General features: G+C 36.3%; 1 protein-coding gene across 1 annotated transcript; it reads left to right on the forward strand.

The window, feature by feature from the left end:
* The first annotated feature begins 6,171 nt into the window (after positions 1–6,171).
* Positions 6,172–9,073, forward strand: LOC146163264 (RCC1 domain-containing protein 1-like). The gene is made up of 4 exons (XM_083383039.1): positions 6,172–6,334; positions 7,199–7,352; positions 7,717–7,838; positions 8,446–9,073. Exons 1-4 carry the CDS (start codon positions 6,172–6,174, stop codon positions 8,934–8,936), a joined length of 930 nt encoding a protein of 309 aa, XP_083239165.1. The 3' UTR covers positions 8,937–9,073.
* The last annotated feature ends 11,280 nt before the right edge of the window (positions 9,074–20,353 follow it).

Consider the following 20,353-nt stretch of genomic DNA (forward strand, 5'->3'; position numbering starts at 1 on the left):
CAATTTGCTTCATGAGCTAAAATCAAATCCTCGTTGTAATTGTTTTACACTATATTGCACGATTTTAAATATGTTAACATGCAATTATGGCAAGTAGTTTAATCCAGGTCATTTAAATTTGAACGTTAACTTTTTTCTTACAGATTTGTGCAAAGTCTTACCCAGTCGATATTGACGAGATTCGTGCCACAATCTGAAATCCGTCCGTGGACTGCAGCTTGACTCCGTGGTTCGATGGAGAGAGTCCGAATACGTAAGTCAAAGGGTTTATCTTGTTGCTCGAACTCATCAGATACAGCCAGTTGCCCTGGGTAATCGTAAGGTTTTTTTGGTAGCCGTCCGTAATGTTGCTTGTGGCAAGCTACAATAAAAAAAAATATATACAAAATATAAAATACAATAGTTTGAAACCGTGTTTTTTTGTGTTTGTGTTAGGACGAACTCGATAGATGTCAATTACTACTGTTACAAGTTTATAAAGTTATATCCTGCAATAATAATAAACAAGCAACCATAGAAAACCTATTAAAAAGGGATTAAAATCGATAGGGTTCTAAAGCAAATATCACTATCACTTAATATACCTACCCTTTAAAATCACTGTTTTTCAACAGTTTCTAGCTGCAACCCAAAACCTAGACCAATATTTCCTAATATTTTGGTTCTCGGGACCACCTTTTTATTTAACGGATCCTTTCGAGACATCCTAAGATTAGAATATTACACAAAAAACAGTCGGACATGTTAAAAAAGAGGTTAAAAAAGTTACTTATTGGAAGTTAATTAGTTTTTTTACAAACTTATAATCTCCTGTAGTAAAATTAAATAAAAGCAACAAAAAACCGAAGTTTTTGTATTCAAACGAGAATTAAAGCCGACAGGATGTTTATACATTTGCTATTCAATGTTTAGAGATAGTTTTACTATCATTCTAAAAATAGCCCAATAAATAATATACCTGGGAGTTCGTGATATTCTTGTAGCTATTAAGGTAGATCTCCACTTTTGTGTTTCCAATCGGTGGAATAAAGAATAAGCTGCCGAATGATGTGCAATTGAGGTCTCCTTAGAAAAAGCAAGCAAGTTACTTACGACAGAAAATAAACGGGAATACCAAAGGTTAGACAAATACCAACAACTTACTGTTGAATGAGAGAGGTTTCGATCTTGGAAAAAGGCTGGCACCTGCAAAACAGTTTATAATGTAACTTACCCCATTTACCGGAGAAATCCTATGATTTAATGTAACTTACCCCATTTACCGGATAAATCCCATAATTTTATTAGAGCACAAAGAACGTGATTTACATAAGTAAACACGCCTCAATTGACACAAGCTTCTACACCACTACGACTCGTGCCTGCGTTTAGCTGTTTTATGGTAAGAGTTTACTGGACAGCGCTTTCAAATAGGTCACGAGCAGTTTTTTTTTAAGGTTTGGTTTGGGTGACTGCTAAGTAGTTTTAAGAGACCGCAAGTGTTTCATTTAAATTCCAAAAGTTGCAAGTCCAAAATTTGGGAAACCGCTGAGAAATTTGGAAAACACCTTAAAAAAACACTGGTCACGAGTATTACCTCGAACAAAAAATATTTTAAACTATCGCAAAACAATACAACACGCCTCGAATTAAACATGCCTTTATAGCAGCGGTTACCAAACTTTTTCTAAAAATATTGCCTGGTGGACCCGTTGCATTACTTTAACATATCGCGGCCTTATTAAAAATGGGTAAGCCTTATTAAAAATGGGTAAGGTCAAGGGTAAGTTGACCCATGCTTCTTATAGTACACTAGTGCAGTCATGATTCTTTCTTATGTAACAACTTTGTAGTTTGTAACTAATGCGAATAGCAGGTATAGTACAGCCTAATAATTAATATATGCTTTATTATGTCTTTTATTATGAGACATCATAAAACACGTTATATGATCGAATATTAAGCATAACTAAAGACAATAATGATCCCCAGTTTGTGAACGCTGCTTTATAGCAGCACGACTATGACTGTGTTTAGCTGTTTTTTTTCTAGAAGGAATTAGCTTTTGATTAGGTCACGAGTATGAACGCGACCAGAATATTAGATCCAAGGGGCAATTTTAATTAACCCATTATTGTGCAAACGTATAACAAAACGGAACCGTTAAAAAACATGTTTTTCGAAAAATAGTGAGATGGACTTACCAACGGTGCTCACAAAAGTTGGGTCGCTTGGTGGGAAGGTGCATTGGTAGGACATTGCGTGTATGTATCGTTTTAATCCAACTTTGTAGTTAAACGATGGGGGAAACTTTGACACCAAGGAGTCGCTTTCAACCTGCGGGAAATCATGAGAACAAGGTTTTACTAAATATGTTTGGACCTAGATTTTGTTTGGGAGTTGGGGGGAGCAGAGGCAGACTTGACTTGGACATTCTTAAAGTTTGCCATTCATCACGTCATACGTCACACGTCACAGCTTTCCAAGGGCGGGCGTTTCTTCGTGACAAACATAAATACAAATACGCCGTATTCTAATATTATTCAAGACGTTAAGAACGGGCATTCTAGTGACCTGTTCTTTGGAGTCGTCTTGGCAAGAAACTTGTAAGACAATTAGGCAGCCGTCGGTTCTCGACAAAATCCAGCGCCAACTTTCCCCCACCCGTACCTCACCCGTAACTACATTTCTTAATCGCTAAAAAGACAAACCTTTAATTCAGACCCGCAGGTTTTGTAGTCGCTTTTGACTTGTATGGCGGGAATCATCTGAAGTAAAGTCTTTTTTGAATAACAACCTGAACCTTCCAAGTTGAAGTTGACTTGCTGAAGTTCTAAATGCATTGAAGACCAAATTTAACCTTTTTAATTTAGTATTCGTAAGCAGGAGACAATAGTTAGTAAGTCAATAGTAAAGAGCTATTGAATTTGGCAAATATATTTCTTTGGGTCAATAATGCGCTCAGTGAATATTTATAAATAACATAGAAAAAAACTTAAAAAATGACCAACTTATGCTCATCCGGTCAACTCCTATGTCACCAATATTATTCAATTTATTCTTTAAAATGCTTTGTTGCTGGTTTTGAGCGGCATGTGTAATTACCTTTTTACCAATTTACAACGATAGTTTATAACGACTCGTCTTTGGCCACCCTGCAATGTTGTAAACAAGCCATTTTGAAATGACTTCAAACCCAGGAGAGTTATTTGTCAAGTGATTTCAAAAATTAGCGGGAAGTCCCCGTCCCAGTTAAGTTATTATTAGAGCAAGTCCTCCAAGTCAAACCACTAATGTAATAATAAAACGATAAATCATTAAAAATGGTTAACTCGTCCGATTTAGCAATAATACTTAACTCAAGTACGGCCGACAAAACTAACTCCATTCATTGACTTAAGGTCATTACAGCGCTGCTACCCCAGGGACGCCGGAGAGGGGGGGGGGGGGGGGAAAGCGCCCCTCCTGCCCTTTGCTAAGGGGGGCAAGGGGGGTGGGGCAAAAGAGCCCTTTTCATGAAAAATGATAAATACTATGCGACGGAAATCATAGCAGAGTTGTACACGCATTTTTTTATAAGAAACTTGGCTCAAGCCGGGTACTAAAAATTTCTTAAATTTTCTATTGTTTAGAAAAAAGAGAACAATAGAACAAAAGAAGGAGTAGGGCTTGAGCTACGGAAAAATGCAAAAACATTCGTAAAATGACATGGTTGACATTTGTTAAAACATTTTTGGTACCATTTTAAGCCCATCAAGAAGGCGTGGCCGCCAAAATTTTTCCGGCGGAGTACCCCCGGACCCCACAATATTTCGGCTCGCTACGCTCGCCTGCGGTCTATGTTGCCCTTACCAAAAAATTCGCCCATCTTGCCCTGAAATCGCTCCGGCGTCCCTGGCTACGCCGGACAAAGTATATTTTATGTCACTCTGCAATTTTTCATCAAGATACAGATACATTCGACAAAACAGGTTTTATAAAATAAACCGTATTTCGGTTTAAGGAATTTTCAGGGCTTTAAACAACGACAACGGCATGCGCATTTCAGCGTTTCCCTCAAGCTTCTTGTTATTAATATATCTTTGTATGTGGCCGTATTTGTCTAATTCTAAATAGAGGAATTAGGTGGCACTGTATAAAGACAAATTGTATTAGATTCTCGACAAGCTTTCGCATAACCGTACTTCATCAGGTCAAAGTATATACTTTGTCTTTATACAGTGACACCTGATTCCTCTGTTATTAATATAACTCACCAAACAGAACTCACCCGTGCTTGCATTCAGCTGTGGCAGAGATTGGATAGGAATATAGAGAAACGACTGGTTGGCCGTGCACATGATGTAAACCACGTCGAACCTTGTCGGAGTTACAGTGTTGTTCAAATATACCGCAGTAAGGTGAAGGGTTTGGGTTTGGGTGATTGAAATACCAGAAACAGAAAGAGGAAACAAAAAGAAACAGACCGAAACGGAAAACAACAACATGCTTTCCGTAACAATCAAAACGCTAAACAAAAACAAAAAAACTGTAGAGTGGTTACAATTTATCACTTTGAATGTCGTACAAAAAACAATGATTGGCTAAACATTGAAGTAAGCGCCCTATTTCGATACTATATTTAAGTGTTAATTAGGCCAACGCGTTTAAGGACAACTAACTGTAAAACGCACTAAAAGCCATACATTTTTCAAACATCTTAGCAACACATAATGACTAGCCCACAATAAGGTTAAGCCCACTTCAATCGCAAATCTGATGGCCTACGCATAATCTAATACTTTTTTTGTTTGTTTAACGCGTTATTGGGTTGAATTTACCGTTTTAACAGACAAAGAAATGCATTTTCTAAAACTATGTACGAGTGAATAACTGTCGTTTCAACACGTATAATAGAAACTCTTAACAAAAAACACCAATTGAACCCAACCTTTCGATTTAGAATTTTCTAACGCACTACAATAAACTACAGTTTACTGTATAGCTGCTCCTTTCTGCAAAAGAGACGCTTGATACCTTATGCCTTCCTCGTTCAAATCAATCAATGAAGAATTCCAGCCACGAATTCAAAACGCTTTCCACGTGTCTGCGCGCCTTAAAATAATCACGTGACTTAAAAAATAATTTATCTTAATATATTTATCTTATTAGCAAGAAGAAAAGTTGTTGGTGCTTAATTATAAAGTTTAATCAGATCTGGTTTGATTTGATCACAATAACTATACGTTTAATTAACAATGGATTTTTATTGTAACATAGATTTGTTAATAAATGTTAAATAATATAATATTGCGTGAATGTGTCGCTACTACAGGAGTTTCCCTAAAATGAACCACCAGAATTTAATTGAAGCATCATTTTATAGCAGCAGATTTGCGGAACATAATCAGCTTTTTTTAGATGTTAAATCAAGTTTTTTGTAAGACACACAACAACCCAATAACCGATTCTTGTTTTTCTTTATAAACCATTTGGAAATGCAATGGTACAAAATTAATTAATTTTGAACATTTTTTTACAAAAAATTATCCTTATTATTGGACACTGGTCTAGAATCCAACAACTTTTTTTGCAGCACTGTTGTCATAAATAAAATCATAACAAAGAAAAACATAAAAATAATAATATTTCACCCACTCAAACCCAAACGCTAACTTGCACCCTAATACGAATAATGTTACCAATATAGGTAGGATTCTAATCTAGACCAATGCCCAAATGTCGACGCTCTTTCACTATTGTACGTGAAAAGTTATGCAAAAAAAAAATAATAATAATGCCGCATACCACAACGCATATTGTTTGGGTTAGGGTCAGGTTTTTTTGGGTGAGGGTGGGTCAAGTAATATTATGTTTATTATTAATAATAACTTGACCCACCCTCAACCAAACGCTAACCCACACCCTCACCCAAACAATATGTGTTGTGGTATGCGGCATTTGAAGAAATTTTTTTTTATTAATTTTTACGTACAATAGTGAAAGAGCACCCAAATGTCTTATATGCAACTCTGCACTTATAACAAATAAACCTTTTTTTAAGACATAAATTCGTTTTACTACATTTAGTCCTCCATATTACATTCACATTTTACACTAGATAATATTTAAAATCATGCCTTCTTGTTTAGAAAATTAACTAATTATTTGGAAGTGGATTATGGTAATTAAGTGTGATGTTTCTGATATAACATGAACCTTGAGCTGTTATGTATGGGTGATAACAGCTTCGGACAAATCCAACATAAGTCGGAAAATTCTTGCTTTGTAGAACCAGTGTATTGCTTTGAGCGAAAAACTCTGGACAAAAACTCTTTCTTCAAAGAATGGAATGTGATAGGAATTGCTGGCGAAGGTATATTCCAAGACAAAAAATGATAAAAACAAACTCATTAACAGTAGCAATGTTGTTTTAAAAACTTTAACATAGAACTTATGAGTGTTTTTTGCTAATGCTATTTTATTCACAATATAGAAATTGAATTTTACAACAGCCTTTACACCCCTTGTTAGTTGTGGATAAGTTCTGTGTTAATTATTTTCTCATGTATTGTATAATTTTCAGCTGGAAATATTCAAATACAAGGAAGCATTGGAAATCAATTACACAAAGAAATAAAAGTCCCAATCCCGGAATTTAATGCTAAATTACAAACTGTCCAAGATGTGTTTTTTTTTGATGAAATACTCATTATACTTCATGATGATCACACTTTGAAAACTTACTCTCAAGCATTTAAAGAATCAGATTGTTATTTGAAGGAAATTGATATTAATTTGGAAACTGCAAATGCTTCGATGGCTGCGAGGGGGGCATCAAGTTCTTTGCTTCTGCACAGTGAAGAAAAGGGTAATTTGCAGGACATTTAGGACCTTTATAAATAGCAGTTTGACAATAATTTAATATATCTTATTTTATGTCCTAAAGCATTTCTAGTTAAATATGGAAACAAACATACCAACGCTGTTACTAAACGTATGCAGATGAAATAATAACAATGCTTTAGGGGGGGCATCAAATTGTTTGCTTCTCTACAGTCAAGAAAAGGGTTATTTAGGAGACATTGAAGACCTTTATTAAAGGCAATTGATCAAGTTTGGCAGTAACTTATTATATATCTTGTTATATGCCCGACAAAACTGTTCTTAATTAGAAAACAGGAACAAACATACCAATACTCTTACAATTTTTTTTCATCCATCAAATGTATGTATACAGATGGAATGCTAACAATCCTTCATGTGAGCGGGCAGACTCTTTCTTTGAAATGGGAACTTCCCTTCAAAAAAGCGGTGGTCAAAATAAGTTGCGGCAAAAATTTTCAAGTTTTGGTCACAAAAGACGGACAAGTTTTTACATGGGGTATTGGAAGGTAGTGTGTAGAAAGGACATTTTGCATACACCTATTTCCAATTTTGAACTGTATACAGTTTTATTTGACAATTAAAAGGGGTTGCACTATGCACAGATCTGTAATGGAACACTGATGATAATACAAGTACAAATCAAAATATGTTTATTAATATAATGCCAATTCTATCTTATTGGCTTTAAGATTCATTATCAAGCTAAAAGACATTGACTTTGAGATTCATTATTAAGCTAAAAGGCATTGATATTATTACCTCACCTATTCTATGTATACCTTCATGTTGAGATTGGTTATTTGCTGTGATAATGTATGCGTTTATTTTATAAAGGTAAGACAAATTTTATTATTTTAACTTTGCTTGTAGTCGTGGGCAACTAGGTCATGGAGGTCTCGGATCGTTTGATGAACCGAAGTTAGTTGAAACACTAGGTGGGGTTCACATTAAGGATGTAAGCTGCGGCGGATGGCATGCATTAGTGTTGGCTGGTAGGTGGTTGTAATTTTGTTACTACTAATAAAAATAGATCGTTGGAATTTTGGAAAGCGGTAGTTTACTTTCTGGGTGTGATTTATTTAATGATTTTTTTTTGTTGAGCATTACAAACAGTTCTGTGTACAGTTTATATAACTTTGCTAATGTCAAAAACCTTGTTGTTCTGTTACTCTAAAAATATTTAGAAATCATGTTTACCTAAAATGGAAAGATATTTCATGATTTAACAATTTTTTATTTGTGTCTTAATTTTTATCACTATACTTTTTTTTTAAAAGTCTCTGGACATGTGACTATGTTTTTAGTTATCAACAATAAGAAAAGTGGAAGAATTGCTTTAAATTTAATTTCGTTTTCTTATGTTTTTTTTATCAATTTTTGTTTGCTAAATTAACAAAGGTATCCCTTAGCATAATAAAAATCATGATTGAACACTTTTTTTAATTTGTTCAATAATTTCTATCCCTCTAAATTTATGTTTTCATTCTTTCGCTATGTGACGTCAAAGTCTGCAAAAAGAAATATTGAAAAAAATGTTTAAAATTGATATTTATTTGTTCTTGTTCTGCTTTGTCATCAATTTTTTATTTTTTATCCCAGACAGCAACGACGTTTATTCCTGGGGGTGGAACCAACACGGACAAACTGGCTTCCCGGCGCCAACTAATACCTTATCCACAAGCACACACGTCACGCGAACTGGGACGTCACACGACGATGACGTCACGGGCGCTTACGAACCCGTCGCTATGGTGACCAGTCCCTTGCTGCTGGAACTTGAGAGCTACGTTTCGCCGGCCCAGGGCGAACATTTTCTATCGATTCGTGACGTTTCATGCGGAACTCGTCACTCGGCCATTGTGACGTCATGTGGTCGCATTGTGACGTGGGGCTGGGGCAAGTTTGGTCAGCTGGGGCACGAATGCTGCAGGGCGCCGCAAAAAGAGGAGAACTTCAACGACAGTATGTTGCCACCTTGCGGCGATAAACCGCACCCGCCGTCTGTCGCTAGGTGGTACACTGAGCAGAATGTAGTCGTGGATTCTGTGGTTTGCAAACATTGGAACACGTTTGTCTTTGTCCGCAGTTGACGGCAAATACTAAGATTTGGATATTTTTCCCTTCAAATGCAAAATAATGTAAAACTGAAGCGGGAAGGTGCAAACATGTTTATGTGCCATAAGGGACAAAAAGAAACGTGTTCCGAAAGCGTTTTTTTCGCCTTTCTGTTTTTTCCTTCACCACTTGCTTTACTTTGCTTTACCTTTTCACTTCTACGCGTTTTTTACTGCAGCCTAAAGTCCTAATAGTTTTGCTGTTTGCTTGCAGGCATCAAGCCTTAAGGCAGGGGTTTTTAAACTTTTTTTCACTGCGGACCCCTAAATCATGTTTTTGCTTCGCGTGGACCATTGGAAGCAAGGAATTTTAAAGATGACGTCATAAATTGATGTCACAATACGAATAAACTTCAAAAAATCTACTGCTTTCGGTCCAAAAGTGTGTAAGCGCAATGGAGTCTAAATACATTCAGTGCAAAAAAGTTTTATTTTTAATTCAACACTCAAAAATGATTACTTTTCAAATATACACTAATATTCAATTAGGGTTTCATGGACCCCCTAAAACAATTTACGTACCCCCAAGGGGTCCACGGACCCCAGTTTAAGAACCCCTGCCGTAAGGCGTTCGTTGCTTTTTTAGGGGGTCTGTTGTTCTTGTTCCGCATCGCGGTGAATCATTTGCTTCCATCAGATTATGAACAAAACGAGTTTTGTTGTCGGGGTGTCGGCGGGAAAAGCGCTCGATTTCATTGTTGCTTTGTTTTTTATTTATATTAAATAAACGTCCAGCTCAAACAATTTTGGTCATTAATTTACATAACTGTGAATATTGCTATCCAACAAAGTTCACCTGTTAGCTGTCGTGTTCATAAGTCCACATTTTAACAGTTTTCAACATCTCATTTTATTGCAAACTAGATCACGTGCCAGACTCACCGGGCGAACATATCACGACAATCGTCCATAGCCCATGAATATGGAAGATAAATGTGGCAATCACTCTGCATACACCCAAAACGTAATGTTACGGATAGCGTAATATATTTGTAGGAGGTATGAATAATGCAAACATAGTTATTCAAAAGCCATAACAAATTTTCTTATGCCTAAACGTTTGCACTGCGTGTCACTAAATAGAGATTTCAAATCATGTCATTTCGTGTGTCTAAAGTCGGTTAACCTAATGCTTCCCCACAATCAGAGTAACACCCCACAGCCTGTGTGAAAGCGGCATTAATGTGACAGCGGAATGGCGTGTTTAATTATGTGACTTATCTGCGTGGCTTTAAAGATCTAATTCTTTGTCTCCGTAAATTCCCAGTAATTTTTTTCATTTGGTTTAACAGTGTAAAGATAAAAAAATTACAACCTAAAAAGCAGTATTGTGTCTAAAATAGGTCACAAAATATTACTATTTTGCGTGTTACCAGCTTGGTATAGGCTTGCTGAAGCCGCATATTATAGCAGATGATTTAAAAAAATATTGGGGTATTAAACTTTAAACAAAATTGCAACTTAGCGTGTTTTTTTAAATGGAGCTACTAAACACACAACCTTGGCTAAACACGTCTCGCAAATTTTACCTAACGAAAACCCGTGAAATATACCGATAAAAAATCACTAACAAACGTGAAGTCGTAGGAGCAATTATTCAAATTGCAAAATACTGTTTGAAAAGTAAATTTGCTTGGTGTTCAAACCGCTGCAATATAGGCGATATTTTGCAAACTCAGTCCAAATGTTGCGTAGTTTATATTCGGTTAGAGTTGCCGTACGTATTCTGTGTAAGTGTCTTAATGCCTCATTACTCGCCCGTGGCCGGTTTGCGACGGCGCTCGCTGGAGATGCAAGATTTCTCTCATAGAAAGAAAATAATTTTTTTCTGTCTGGGAGCACACGAGTTTCTTTTTATTTTTCCCACTTGCTCGGCGACTCGCTTAAGAGGGAGCAAAATGAGCGACGTTGCTCTGTCTGTGTCTCCCTACAACGCGAACATGCTGACGACTCACAAACTTTCTAAAATATGTATAAAACATAGGTGTTTAATGTTCGTTCGAAAACAAACTGCCCAAATTCTAACAAGGCCTTTTCGCAAAAATAGGCAAACATCAAGTTTGGCCTTAAAGAGTTAAAATTTTCAAAATAAAATAAAAATAAATGCTAAAAAATGTATTTTACTATAGTGTGTGAGATTAATGTTGTTAAGTTAAAACGCTAAAAGTAGTAAAAAAAGTCAATTTTTTGTAAAATGGTCCGATATTTTTAACAGTAAGGCATTTAAAGAAGTTTTAAATATAGGGCTTATATAAACTTTACAAAATACATGGTGCTTGTATCGTACTCGTCCGATACTAGGGTGGTATCGTCGCTGATCCGATACTAGGGTGGTATCGGCGCTGATCCGATGCCAAATTAATATAGAATTTCAGCCACGATTAACGTTCCGCGGAGCGATTTCACATTGTAATTTAAATTTATCAAAAAATAGCAGGCTGTACCCAGCTCGACTTCTTCACGTTAAAGCAAATTTTGGCCAAATAACCCGTAAAAGTACCTTTAAACGCTTCGATTTCATTTTGCTTCATTTGGTATCAAAAGCGATGCTTTTTATATAAAATTATCGTATCGGTTATCGGCTCGGATCCGATATGATCGGACATCGCGACTTAGGTGGTATCGCGTATAGGCATCACGGACTGTGTGGAAAAATGAAATTTACCGCAAAAGGAAACTTATTTCTTTTTAATGCGAAAATTGTGAAATAAAAATAATGTTGACACTGCTTCACAATTTTACCATATTTGCTAATTTTTTTCTCAGCAATGTAATAAACTGCGTTGGTTTGAATCTTCGGAATGTCATATATAAAAAAAACAGGGGAGCGAATTTCGCCAACCGTACCTCGTTCGGCAAGAATGGCTCCGACGTTAAACTGCAAAGGTCGGAAAACGCACGAATTTTTGACGTGACACAAACGTAAACGGGACGGTGTCAGTTTTGCGGCTTGTCTGTGTGTCTCTGTATGGCTTTATATAGTGCAGTGCTTTTCAACCTTTACGATTTCAATCCGCACTTTTTATTTTGGAAAATTTCCATCCGCACGAAACAAGAATAGTAAGCAACCTTTAGTTTTATTTGTGAAATAACAATGAAAGGGTTTGTGCATTAAAACCGTGTGCCTAAGGTTTGCACGATATAAAATAGATAGCTTAAGCTGCAATGAACCACTTTACGAGACTATATTACTCTACCTGTCACGCATAAGTGAGCGCACCAGCTTATTTGATTACTGTATAACAAATAAAAAAATTGCATGCACCATTTTCATCCGCACGAAGTTTGTCATCAGCATTACAATTTTTTCATCCGCACAAGTGCGTACCATCCCACGGGTTAAAAAGCACTGATATAGTGTTTAACTTACTTGCAAGTGCAAAGAAAAATGGCGAAACGCGAAAACGAATAACCACGGAAAAATGCAAATTGTCAGTTCAGCAGTCAAGCGCAAGATTGCGCTTCACAACAACCTCGTTCAACTAATGCCACAAAACGGGAAAAAGCTAAACCTGAGCTGCATTTTTTACGTAACAAAAACCCGTGACTTATATCGATCGAAAATCACTAACAAACGTAAAGTCGTAGGGTTGTTGTAAGTTTTCTGTGTAAGCGTCTTAATGCCTCATAAAAGAATGTTAAGGAAAACGCTGCAATCAACGCAATATTTTGCGAAGTTAGACTATCTTTTACGTCGTTAAACAAACTGCAAAAAGCTATTAAACATAAAAGTATAAACTTTGCCACATGGAACTTTCTTTTACCAAGGCAATGTACTTCACGCGGGTTATTACCTTATAAATGTGTGAAAACGTTTTACACTTTTTGCAAAGAGATTTTGCTAGAAGTCGCACGCCCGCCCTTTCGAGTTTACATGCAACCACTGTTGTGTGATGTTTTTGAATGATACGACTAAATAATCGACTATAATAGCACACAACACTTGGCTAAGCATGCCATACATCTTTTATGTAACGAAAACCCTTGACATTTGTCAATTGACAATAACTCTCAAACGTAAAACTTGTAGCAGCAATTTGTTTAGACTTGCTAGAAGCGCGATATTTTAGCAAATACGTAATCGCGAGGCTAAACTGCTTCAAACTTAAATGTTGTACGATATACGTGTAGGTTTCCTGATGTTTAATCAAAGTATGTTTAATATACGACTCGTGTGGTAGCAGTATTTGACGTCCAACGAAAGAAAACCTTGTTTGAAAAGTGAATCTGCTTAGTGATCAAACTGCGACAACAAACGCGATGTATCGCAAACTCTGTCTAAATTTTGTGGTTGAATATACTGCTAGAAGTTTTATACTTAAGTCTTTACTTGGAACGTTGCACACGTTCGGTTACAATAAATTTCATAACAAGTTACGTTTTTTTGCCTTTACGTGTAGCCTATTGTAGATACCAAAGCGCTGGTCGTCCCTTGACTTATAAGGATTGAAAATAAATTATCCTTTTGTTTTTTATACACGTTTTTTTATACACAGCAACGAAATATGTAGCGACATTTGTCGATCCAGAATTGCTAACAAACGCCTTAAAATAAAAGTTGCTCACTCGTGACCGGTTTGCGACGGCGCTCGCTTGAGATGCGAGACTTTCTCTCATAGAAAGAAACAAGTTTTTTTTCTGTCTGGAAGCACACGAATTTCTTCCTATTTTTCCCACTTGCTCGGCGACTCGCTTAAGAGGGAGCAAAATGAGCTACGTGGCTCTGTCTGTGTCTCCCTAAAACGTCAAATGACCCCGGTAGACGAAAGATGATTTACGTTTCTGCTCCACGCTTAGCTGGACGTGGGTCGGTTGCCTTACTTGCTAGCTTGTTTTTGACCGAATTTTTGCTCAGATGGCACGCGATATTTTTTCGAAAATAGCGGCAAAACGCCCATTCTTCCTCCTGAGAAATATCTCGAACGAAATCAGCTGATTTTGCACAAAAATAAAGTTCTTTGTTCCAACGTCTTCGTCGATGCTGGCAAGTTTGTCAATACGTCAAAGCAGTGTAGCCTAATGACCCAAGACAAAGACTTGGCCTAAGTGTACTTAAGTCACTGTTTTACAAATGACGTTTATTGAGTAAATTGACTTGACTTTAGTCGTTGGACAAATCACTTACATTGGACTTGAGTCATTGAGCCACCTGACTTTGGTTGAAATTAAAGTGTTTTCATTTAACACGTAAAACGATTAGATTGCTACATTGATTTTATTTTTTTTATTTGTTGACTTGTTGCTCATAATTAATCGGACGAGTTTAGAAAATTTTAAATAGTTTAACGTTTTATTTTCGTTTACATGACTTAACTTGAAGTTGACTTGCTTTAATCATGGCGTGTTTGGGACCTAACCGGGGCAAATGATGACTTGGGCTGGGACTTTATTTTTTAGAAGACTTGACTTAGAGTTATTTCACAAACTACTTGACTACATGGGAAAATAAAATGCCTTGTTTTCAACACTGCGTAATAGTGAATGACAACCGTGACTTATAAAATTAAAATTTAAAAAATCTTGACCTAAAAATAATTTTTTTTACGTTTTTTTTTGCGAAAATATGCTCTATTCGAAAAACATTGTTTTAAACAACGCATTGTTATATATATATTATTGTACTAGTGTCTTGGCGTCGTTAGTCACTTGTTTTTGATGTTTTACTGAACACAGATCAGTAACTGTTATTTTTGTTTGATTGGCTCAAAACTCCTGAAAATGCTTGGTTAAAATTTATGGCATGTTAAAAAGACAAACAACTATAAAAACAAAGCACATGGTTATTTTAGAAAATTGTTGTGTAAACAGTTTAGCCTAGTTGAAAATCAAGGTAAAAAAGACCCAGTAAAAACTGTTCAATATATTTGTATAAATCGGAAATACACAACTGTCTGAAACAAAAGTGAAGTTCGAGCTAAACCTAATGCAATTATACAGGTTTGCATGGTTAAGGGCCCGTGTATACCTTATATGGCTCTAATGGAGATATCATACAGTTAAAATGTTGTTGGAAGTAATTCAACACAAAATTGTGATAAATTTTGATCTGAACGGTAATTTCAAAAAGCTCACCATTTTTTGTAATAAAAACAAAAAATAATTTCCGATTTTTGTACATTTTGTAAACGATTTTACTTGAAATAATTTTGAAAAATGTTTACCTATCGCGTAGATTTTGACGAAATTTTGACTTTTTGTGCCAAGTCAAAAAACAATCGCCCTAATTATAACAAGACAAGCTCAACTATAACTAATATAGTAACTTTAAAAAATATACTAACTTTGTGAGATGTTTGTAAACTAGCTATAGTTGTGTACTAAAAATAAATTGGTGTTCAGTTTTATATTCTTGTTCAACCAAAATCAATCTCTGAAAACGCCAAAACATTTACGAAACCTTCAACAAATTAATGGAGAGTAGATTTGTGATTTTTCGGCTCGAGAAATCTTTGTTTGGAATAGAATATGCGTTAATCCAATTGCGCACAAAAGCACGAAGTACAAACGAAACGAACTTTGCGAGATATAATCAATTTTTCGGTAATCCAATGTAAAACCTATAAAAAAAAATTAAAAAAAATTCTTTGCGCTAGCTTTTTCAGCAAACTGTTTAGCAGAGAATCACCTTAATACTTGGGAGCACAATGGTTGGCAGTTGTAGTCATGGAATGAAACTGTATATCAAAGCCCATTTTGGCTTAAACTTCAAAGTTCACGCGTGAACGGCTGCAACCCAACTGCTTGCATGCCGGCGCGAGAACGTTTTTATTGCGTCACAATGGTTTACGACGCGACGCACCGCGACGGGGGTTGTTGGTTTGCACCCGCTTGACCCGCGAGCGGATTATGACGCCGCATCAATTGTTTGCAAACAGCCAAACGAGGCTTTTGCAGAAGGTTTTGCTTTTCGTTTTTTGCTGGAGGTTTTGCTTCGCTTCTTAACTTTCGCTCATTAAGTGCAAATATAGGCTTGATTTGACTTTTTTATTTTCGTGGTAAGTCTTAACGCTCATTGTCGAGAACAGGAATACAGTATACCCTGAAGAAGACCATTTTTGGTACTCGGCGAGTTAAGTCGTCGCAATGTTTTAACGTTGCATAGCTGTTTTTTTTCAATTAATTGTTTATACGTAAATTTCGTTTTGTGAACTTTTCGGGAAATGGAGATAGAAATAGCTGAAGAACGGTTTGAAAAAGTCCATAAACAGTTATGTTTTATTTTTATTTTTTATTAATTTTTTGCAAAACGTTATAACATCGGATTGAGTAATCAGTGAGAAACCAATAAACGTAAATATAACGTTTTTTTTTAAACCAAATAAGATTGAGCATATGAGTCACAATTGCCAAAAAATTACAGGCAATGGCAAAGGTCCAAAATGCAAAAGAAGTTATTAAAAAAAATGAATGGTTAAAGATAATACAAGAAGGAGAACTTCGTGATTTATTAAAAAAAACTTTTTAGATGGATTTTAATTCTTTCTAAAAAGTCTTACTTTAAACAAATGCGTGCGTATAGCACTACAACATCTTTGTATAGGTGTGCCGGAATACCAGAACTTGGAAGGTGTTTCGCAATAAATTGCTTGAGGGGCCTAACAAATCGTGCAGAGCTCTACGAAACATTTCTGAACTTTGTGCAATCCGAAGAGAGGCCATGCGAGGTAGTTGCGGTAACTTCGGCTTGTATATTTCACCGTTAAACACCTATCCTTCTTTGCCAAGCGCGTTAACATGTTATCGGTCGTCATGTTGGTTGCTTGCAGAGATACAGTTTCAATTCGTGTTCTTAATCCTGTGCACCGTGTTACGCTACAATGCGTGTGGCCCAAGGTATACTGGTGTGCCGCAAAACTTGCCAAGATTTTGGGTCAATATTAATAAATTATAAGGGGCGGGTCCAAAGAATAATTTTACGCATAATCACTTTTGAAAAACGAGGCTACTGATTAACATTTTTAGATTTTAATCACATTTCTTTGGATTTTCACCCCTTCTTGACGTGTTTTTCGAATTAAGTGGATTCTTGCAAAATTAAAACGAGAAACAGTAACTTTTGAAGAAATTGTGTTGGTTGATATTTTAAATGACACGGCCATAAAAAATACTTAACATACTCGGAATGATTTTGTATTTAACGAGGGTTAAAGGACCTTTTAGCGTCGACAAATCACTTTGTACTGCAATGCGTGTAAAACAAAACACGCGGCAGGTCGTATTTCTCCCAGGAGTCATGTAAAAACCAAAAGAAAGCGTGCAGCTCGAATTTTTATCCCGTTTTATCTCCGGAATTAAACAAGATATCGATTGCTGGCCAAGTTAGGTTGCTTTAAATATTGTGTAAAACATTCTGATCAATATCTTGTTTACTTCCGAAGATATTACACGGCGAAATTTCAAGCTGCATGCTTCTCTTTGGTTCTGCAAAAGAGCCAGTCTTGACTGTAGGAATGTAGGTGCTGGTCATTTAGTTGGACGCTGGCAGAAAAGTGCGGTCGAGGTGTCTTTGTTCAAGTTCAGCAAGCGTGACGGGGCAGTGGACCGTGTCGGTCGACTCGAGTCGCCTTCCGCTGTTTTTTTTGTTGCAAGCAAAATCTTGACGGTTAGCCGCTCGTCGTAAACACGTGCCGGTGGTCGCCGGCGGTTTATAGGTTAACGTGTAGCGAGTTTTAAAAGAAGAGTTACGTTTTGGAAATATGCATTCGCGCCAATTAAGCCGGAGTAGTCGCTAATCAAGGATTTACCCGTTTTGACTTTAAAGGATAATTACCGAATTCAAAGAAATGCTTTGGCTCGGTATAAGATTAGCGTTATGCAATAAAAGTAAGTAAGGTGTGACTTCCATAGTGATTTTAAAGCCGTTTTGGCTCAATTAAACAGCATGTTAGCTGTTTTGTGCAGAGATTTGTGTTTTATTGCAAATAATTAAAAAAAAATTATTGCAAATAGTTTTAGACGTTAAATGCAACAAACGCTTGCCTATTTATGTTTATGTGTTTAAAAAGCTGACAGATGTTTTTAAAGGAACAGGTATAATAATTCAGAATGGAGTAAGCGTTTCAAGTTTGTGTCTGGGAAACAAAATAACTTAAAGGGAGAAACTGTAAGAGAAGATAACTGTTACCTATTGCACTTCTTCTGAGCTCTGTTCGAAGTTTAATAAATCTCTAACTTATCATTTTTTTTCGTATTTGATAAACTTCAACATTTTACTTTGAGGGACGGTTAGAAAAGTAAAAAGGCTGGCAATGTGACAAAACTGCTGATGAAGCGTAACCCAAATCCCCGAAGCGGCCTTTAGTTTCACAGAACGCCATTTTAAACATTTATTTCGACGCTTAGCGACTGAAACACACAATAAGACCTACAAGGCAACAGTATTTAAACCAAAAAAATCTATAAAACCATAGTATTAAGACCAACGACATATTACAGCCAAATACGCAGCAATATCCAGTACGGCGTAAGATCAAAATCGTCTGAATAAGGCCTAAATTCTTCGTAATATCCTGGGCATCGGTCTAGCATCGGCTGTTTTTGGTGTTCGGACGTCCTAGTTTGACCGGCGCCGTTAGGGTATCGCTGTTTTGGCACCTGTTGTTTGCCCCTGTTTGGGGTTAGTGGGGGGTAATAGTAGGGGTTGGAAAATGGGTAAGGGTTAAAATAATTAAGTGAAGTAGTGATATACTTAGGGGTGGGGTTACGAACTGTGTTTTGATCTGACGTCGCTGTTGTTCTTATTTCGATCTTATGGCTGGAGTCCTTAGTGACAATTAACTCTAAAATGCTTTTATGACGAAACAGTTGTCGTTGTTTTAAACACGCGCGACAAACAGCGCTGCAGGCCAGACAACTGCAACAAACCCTTTGTTTCCTCTTTTCTTCGAGTGACAATTGTTTCTGGACATCGCGCGCCATTGTTACGTAGATAATGGAAACAATCGCACAAGTGGAACTCTGTACAGGCGTCGGTTAAATCTGTGTGAATGATTTTGAAGTGAGGTTGGCTGGGAAATCAGGTTGAAGTTTGAGATATTTTGTATGTTATTAAATATAAAATTAAACATTAATCAAACAAATGGCCGTTCTGTAAAGATTAGATTTCGCCATATGTTAGAGGTATTTCGTTGATTTATTAATTATTTATCAAAACCTTACGAAACCCTAAAAAATCATATAGACCCAGAAGTGAAAGTAGGATACCAGGATAAAAGATGCGAACACACAGGTTTTTTATTAAGGTTGGGTTTGGGTGACCGCTAAGTAGTTTTAAGAGACCGCAAGTGTTTCATTTAAATACCAAAAAGTTCAAAATTTGGGAAACCGATGGAGAAATTTGGGGGTTTCGGTACTCCAAAACACCTTAAAAAATCACTGCAGACACATATGTGTTAACAACTGAGATCTAGCCCTTTTAAAGTTGCTTTTTTTAACCATTACGGCTTACGCATCAATATTGCACACAAAGTCATCGCGGAAAAACCTAATCTACTTGTAGATCCAATTCAATATGAAGTTGCTTGTACTTGCACAGTTGGTAGAGCGACGGTCCACGTTTCGCTGGAGGTCGTGAGTTCGAACCGCATTGCAGGATAGTTGTTTTTCAAGCCTGCCTTGTCTATAAAATTGTTCGACAGATTCGGCAAATCTGCGATGGCTTTCGGTGTACTACTTCTTCACTTGAATGCTGATAAAATTTCTCACAGGCACATATAAAAAATTCAGAGATGATGACATAAAGTTACGTCTTTATTTTTGTGATATTTATCGGCTTTTTGGATTGTTTTCATTGATAGAAAATTTGCCTTATTACTGTTTATTAACTTGCAATAGATTGTTTCTCGTCCAGGTTATTTCCGTCAAGATCTTTTGTGTGTAATTATTACCAAATGCCCCATTAATGACGTCACCTGTCGCAAATTATCGCTTACTTATAGTGAAATAATTAAAAACAAGCCGATTTAGAGTATGAGTTTTCTCCTGATTTCCGACTTCGACTCCCGCTAAATGTTAAAGTTCAAGTCCTCTTTGTAAAATAACTTTTGATATAAATAACCCAATTTTATAACAAAAATGCTAAATGAAAACAATAAATTTTAACCCAAGTCATTTGTCCAAAAGACTTAAGTCAGTCATTACAGCACTGAATACTGAAAATGTTTGTTTGTCATAATACATTAAGACAGATGTAATTACTATCTTACAGCTGGTTGACATATATCCCATCCTTCCCACGCCCAAAGTTTATGGTATCTAAATGAACCAACCTTAATATCCTCAAGATTTCCAATTTGAACTTTAGAACTATTTGTTTTGTAAACGTTCGGTTGTAGCTAGACGTGAATTCGATCACACGTCTTCCAGCGAGATTTAGGCTTGGTCTATATGTCATG

Source organism: Ascidiella aspersa, chromosome 2 (genome assembly GCF_963924565.1).
Source record: "Ascidiella aspersa chromosome 2, kaAscAspe10.2, whole genome shotgun sequence".
NCBI classification, from domain to species: Eukaryota; Metazoa; Chordata; class Ascidiacea; order Phlebobranchia; family Ascidiidae; genus Ascidiella; species Ascidiella aspersa.

Coding starts and splice junctions, on each gene's coding strand:
- LOC146163264 (XM_083383039.1), top strand. CDS start 6,172: ATGAACCTTGAGCTGTTATGTATGGGTGATAACAGCTTCGGACAAATC. Junction 7,353..7,716: donor TTTACATGGGGTATTGGAAG/GTAGTGTGTAGA, acceptor CTTTGCTTGTAG/TCGTGGGCAACTAGGTCATG. Junction 7,839..8,445: donor GCATGCATTAGTGTTGGCTG/GTAGGTGGTTGT, acceptor TTTTTATCCCAG/ACAGCAACGACGTTTATTCC.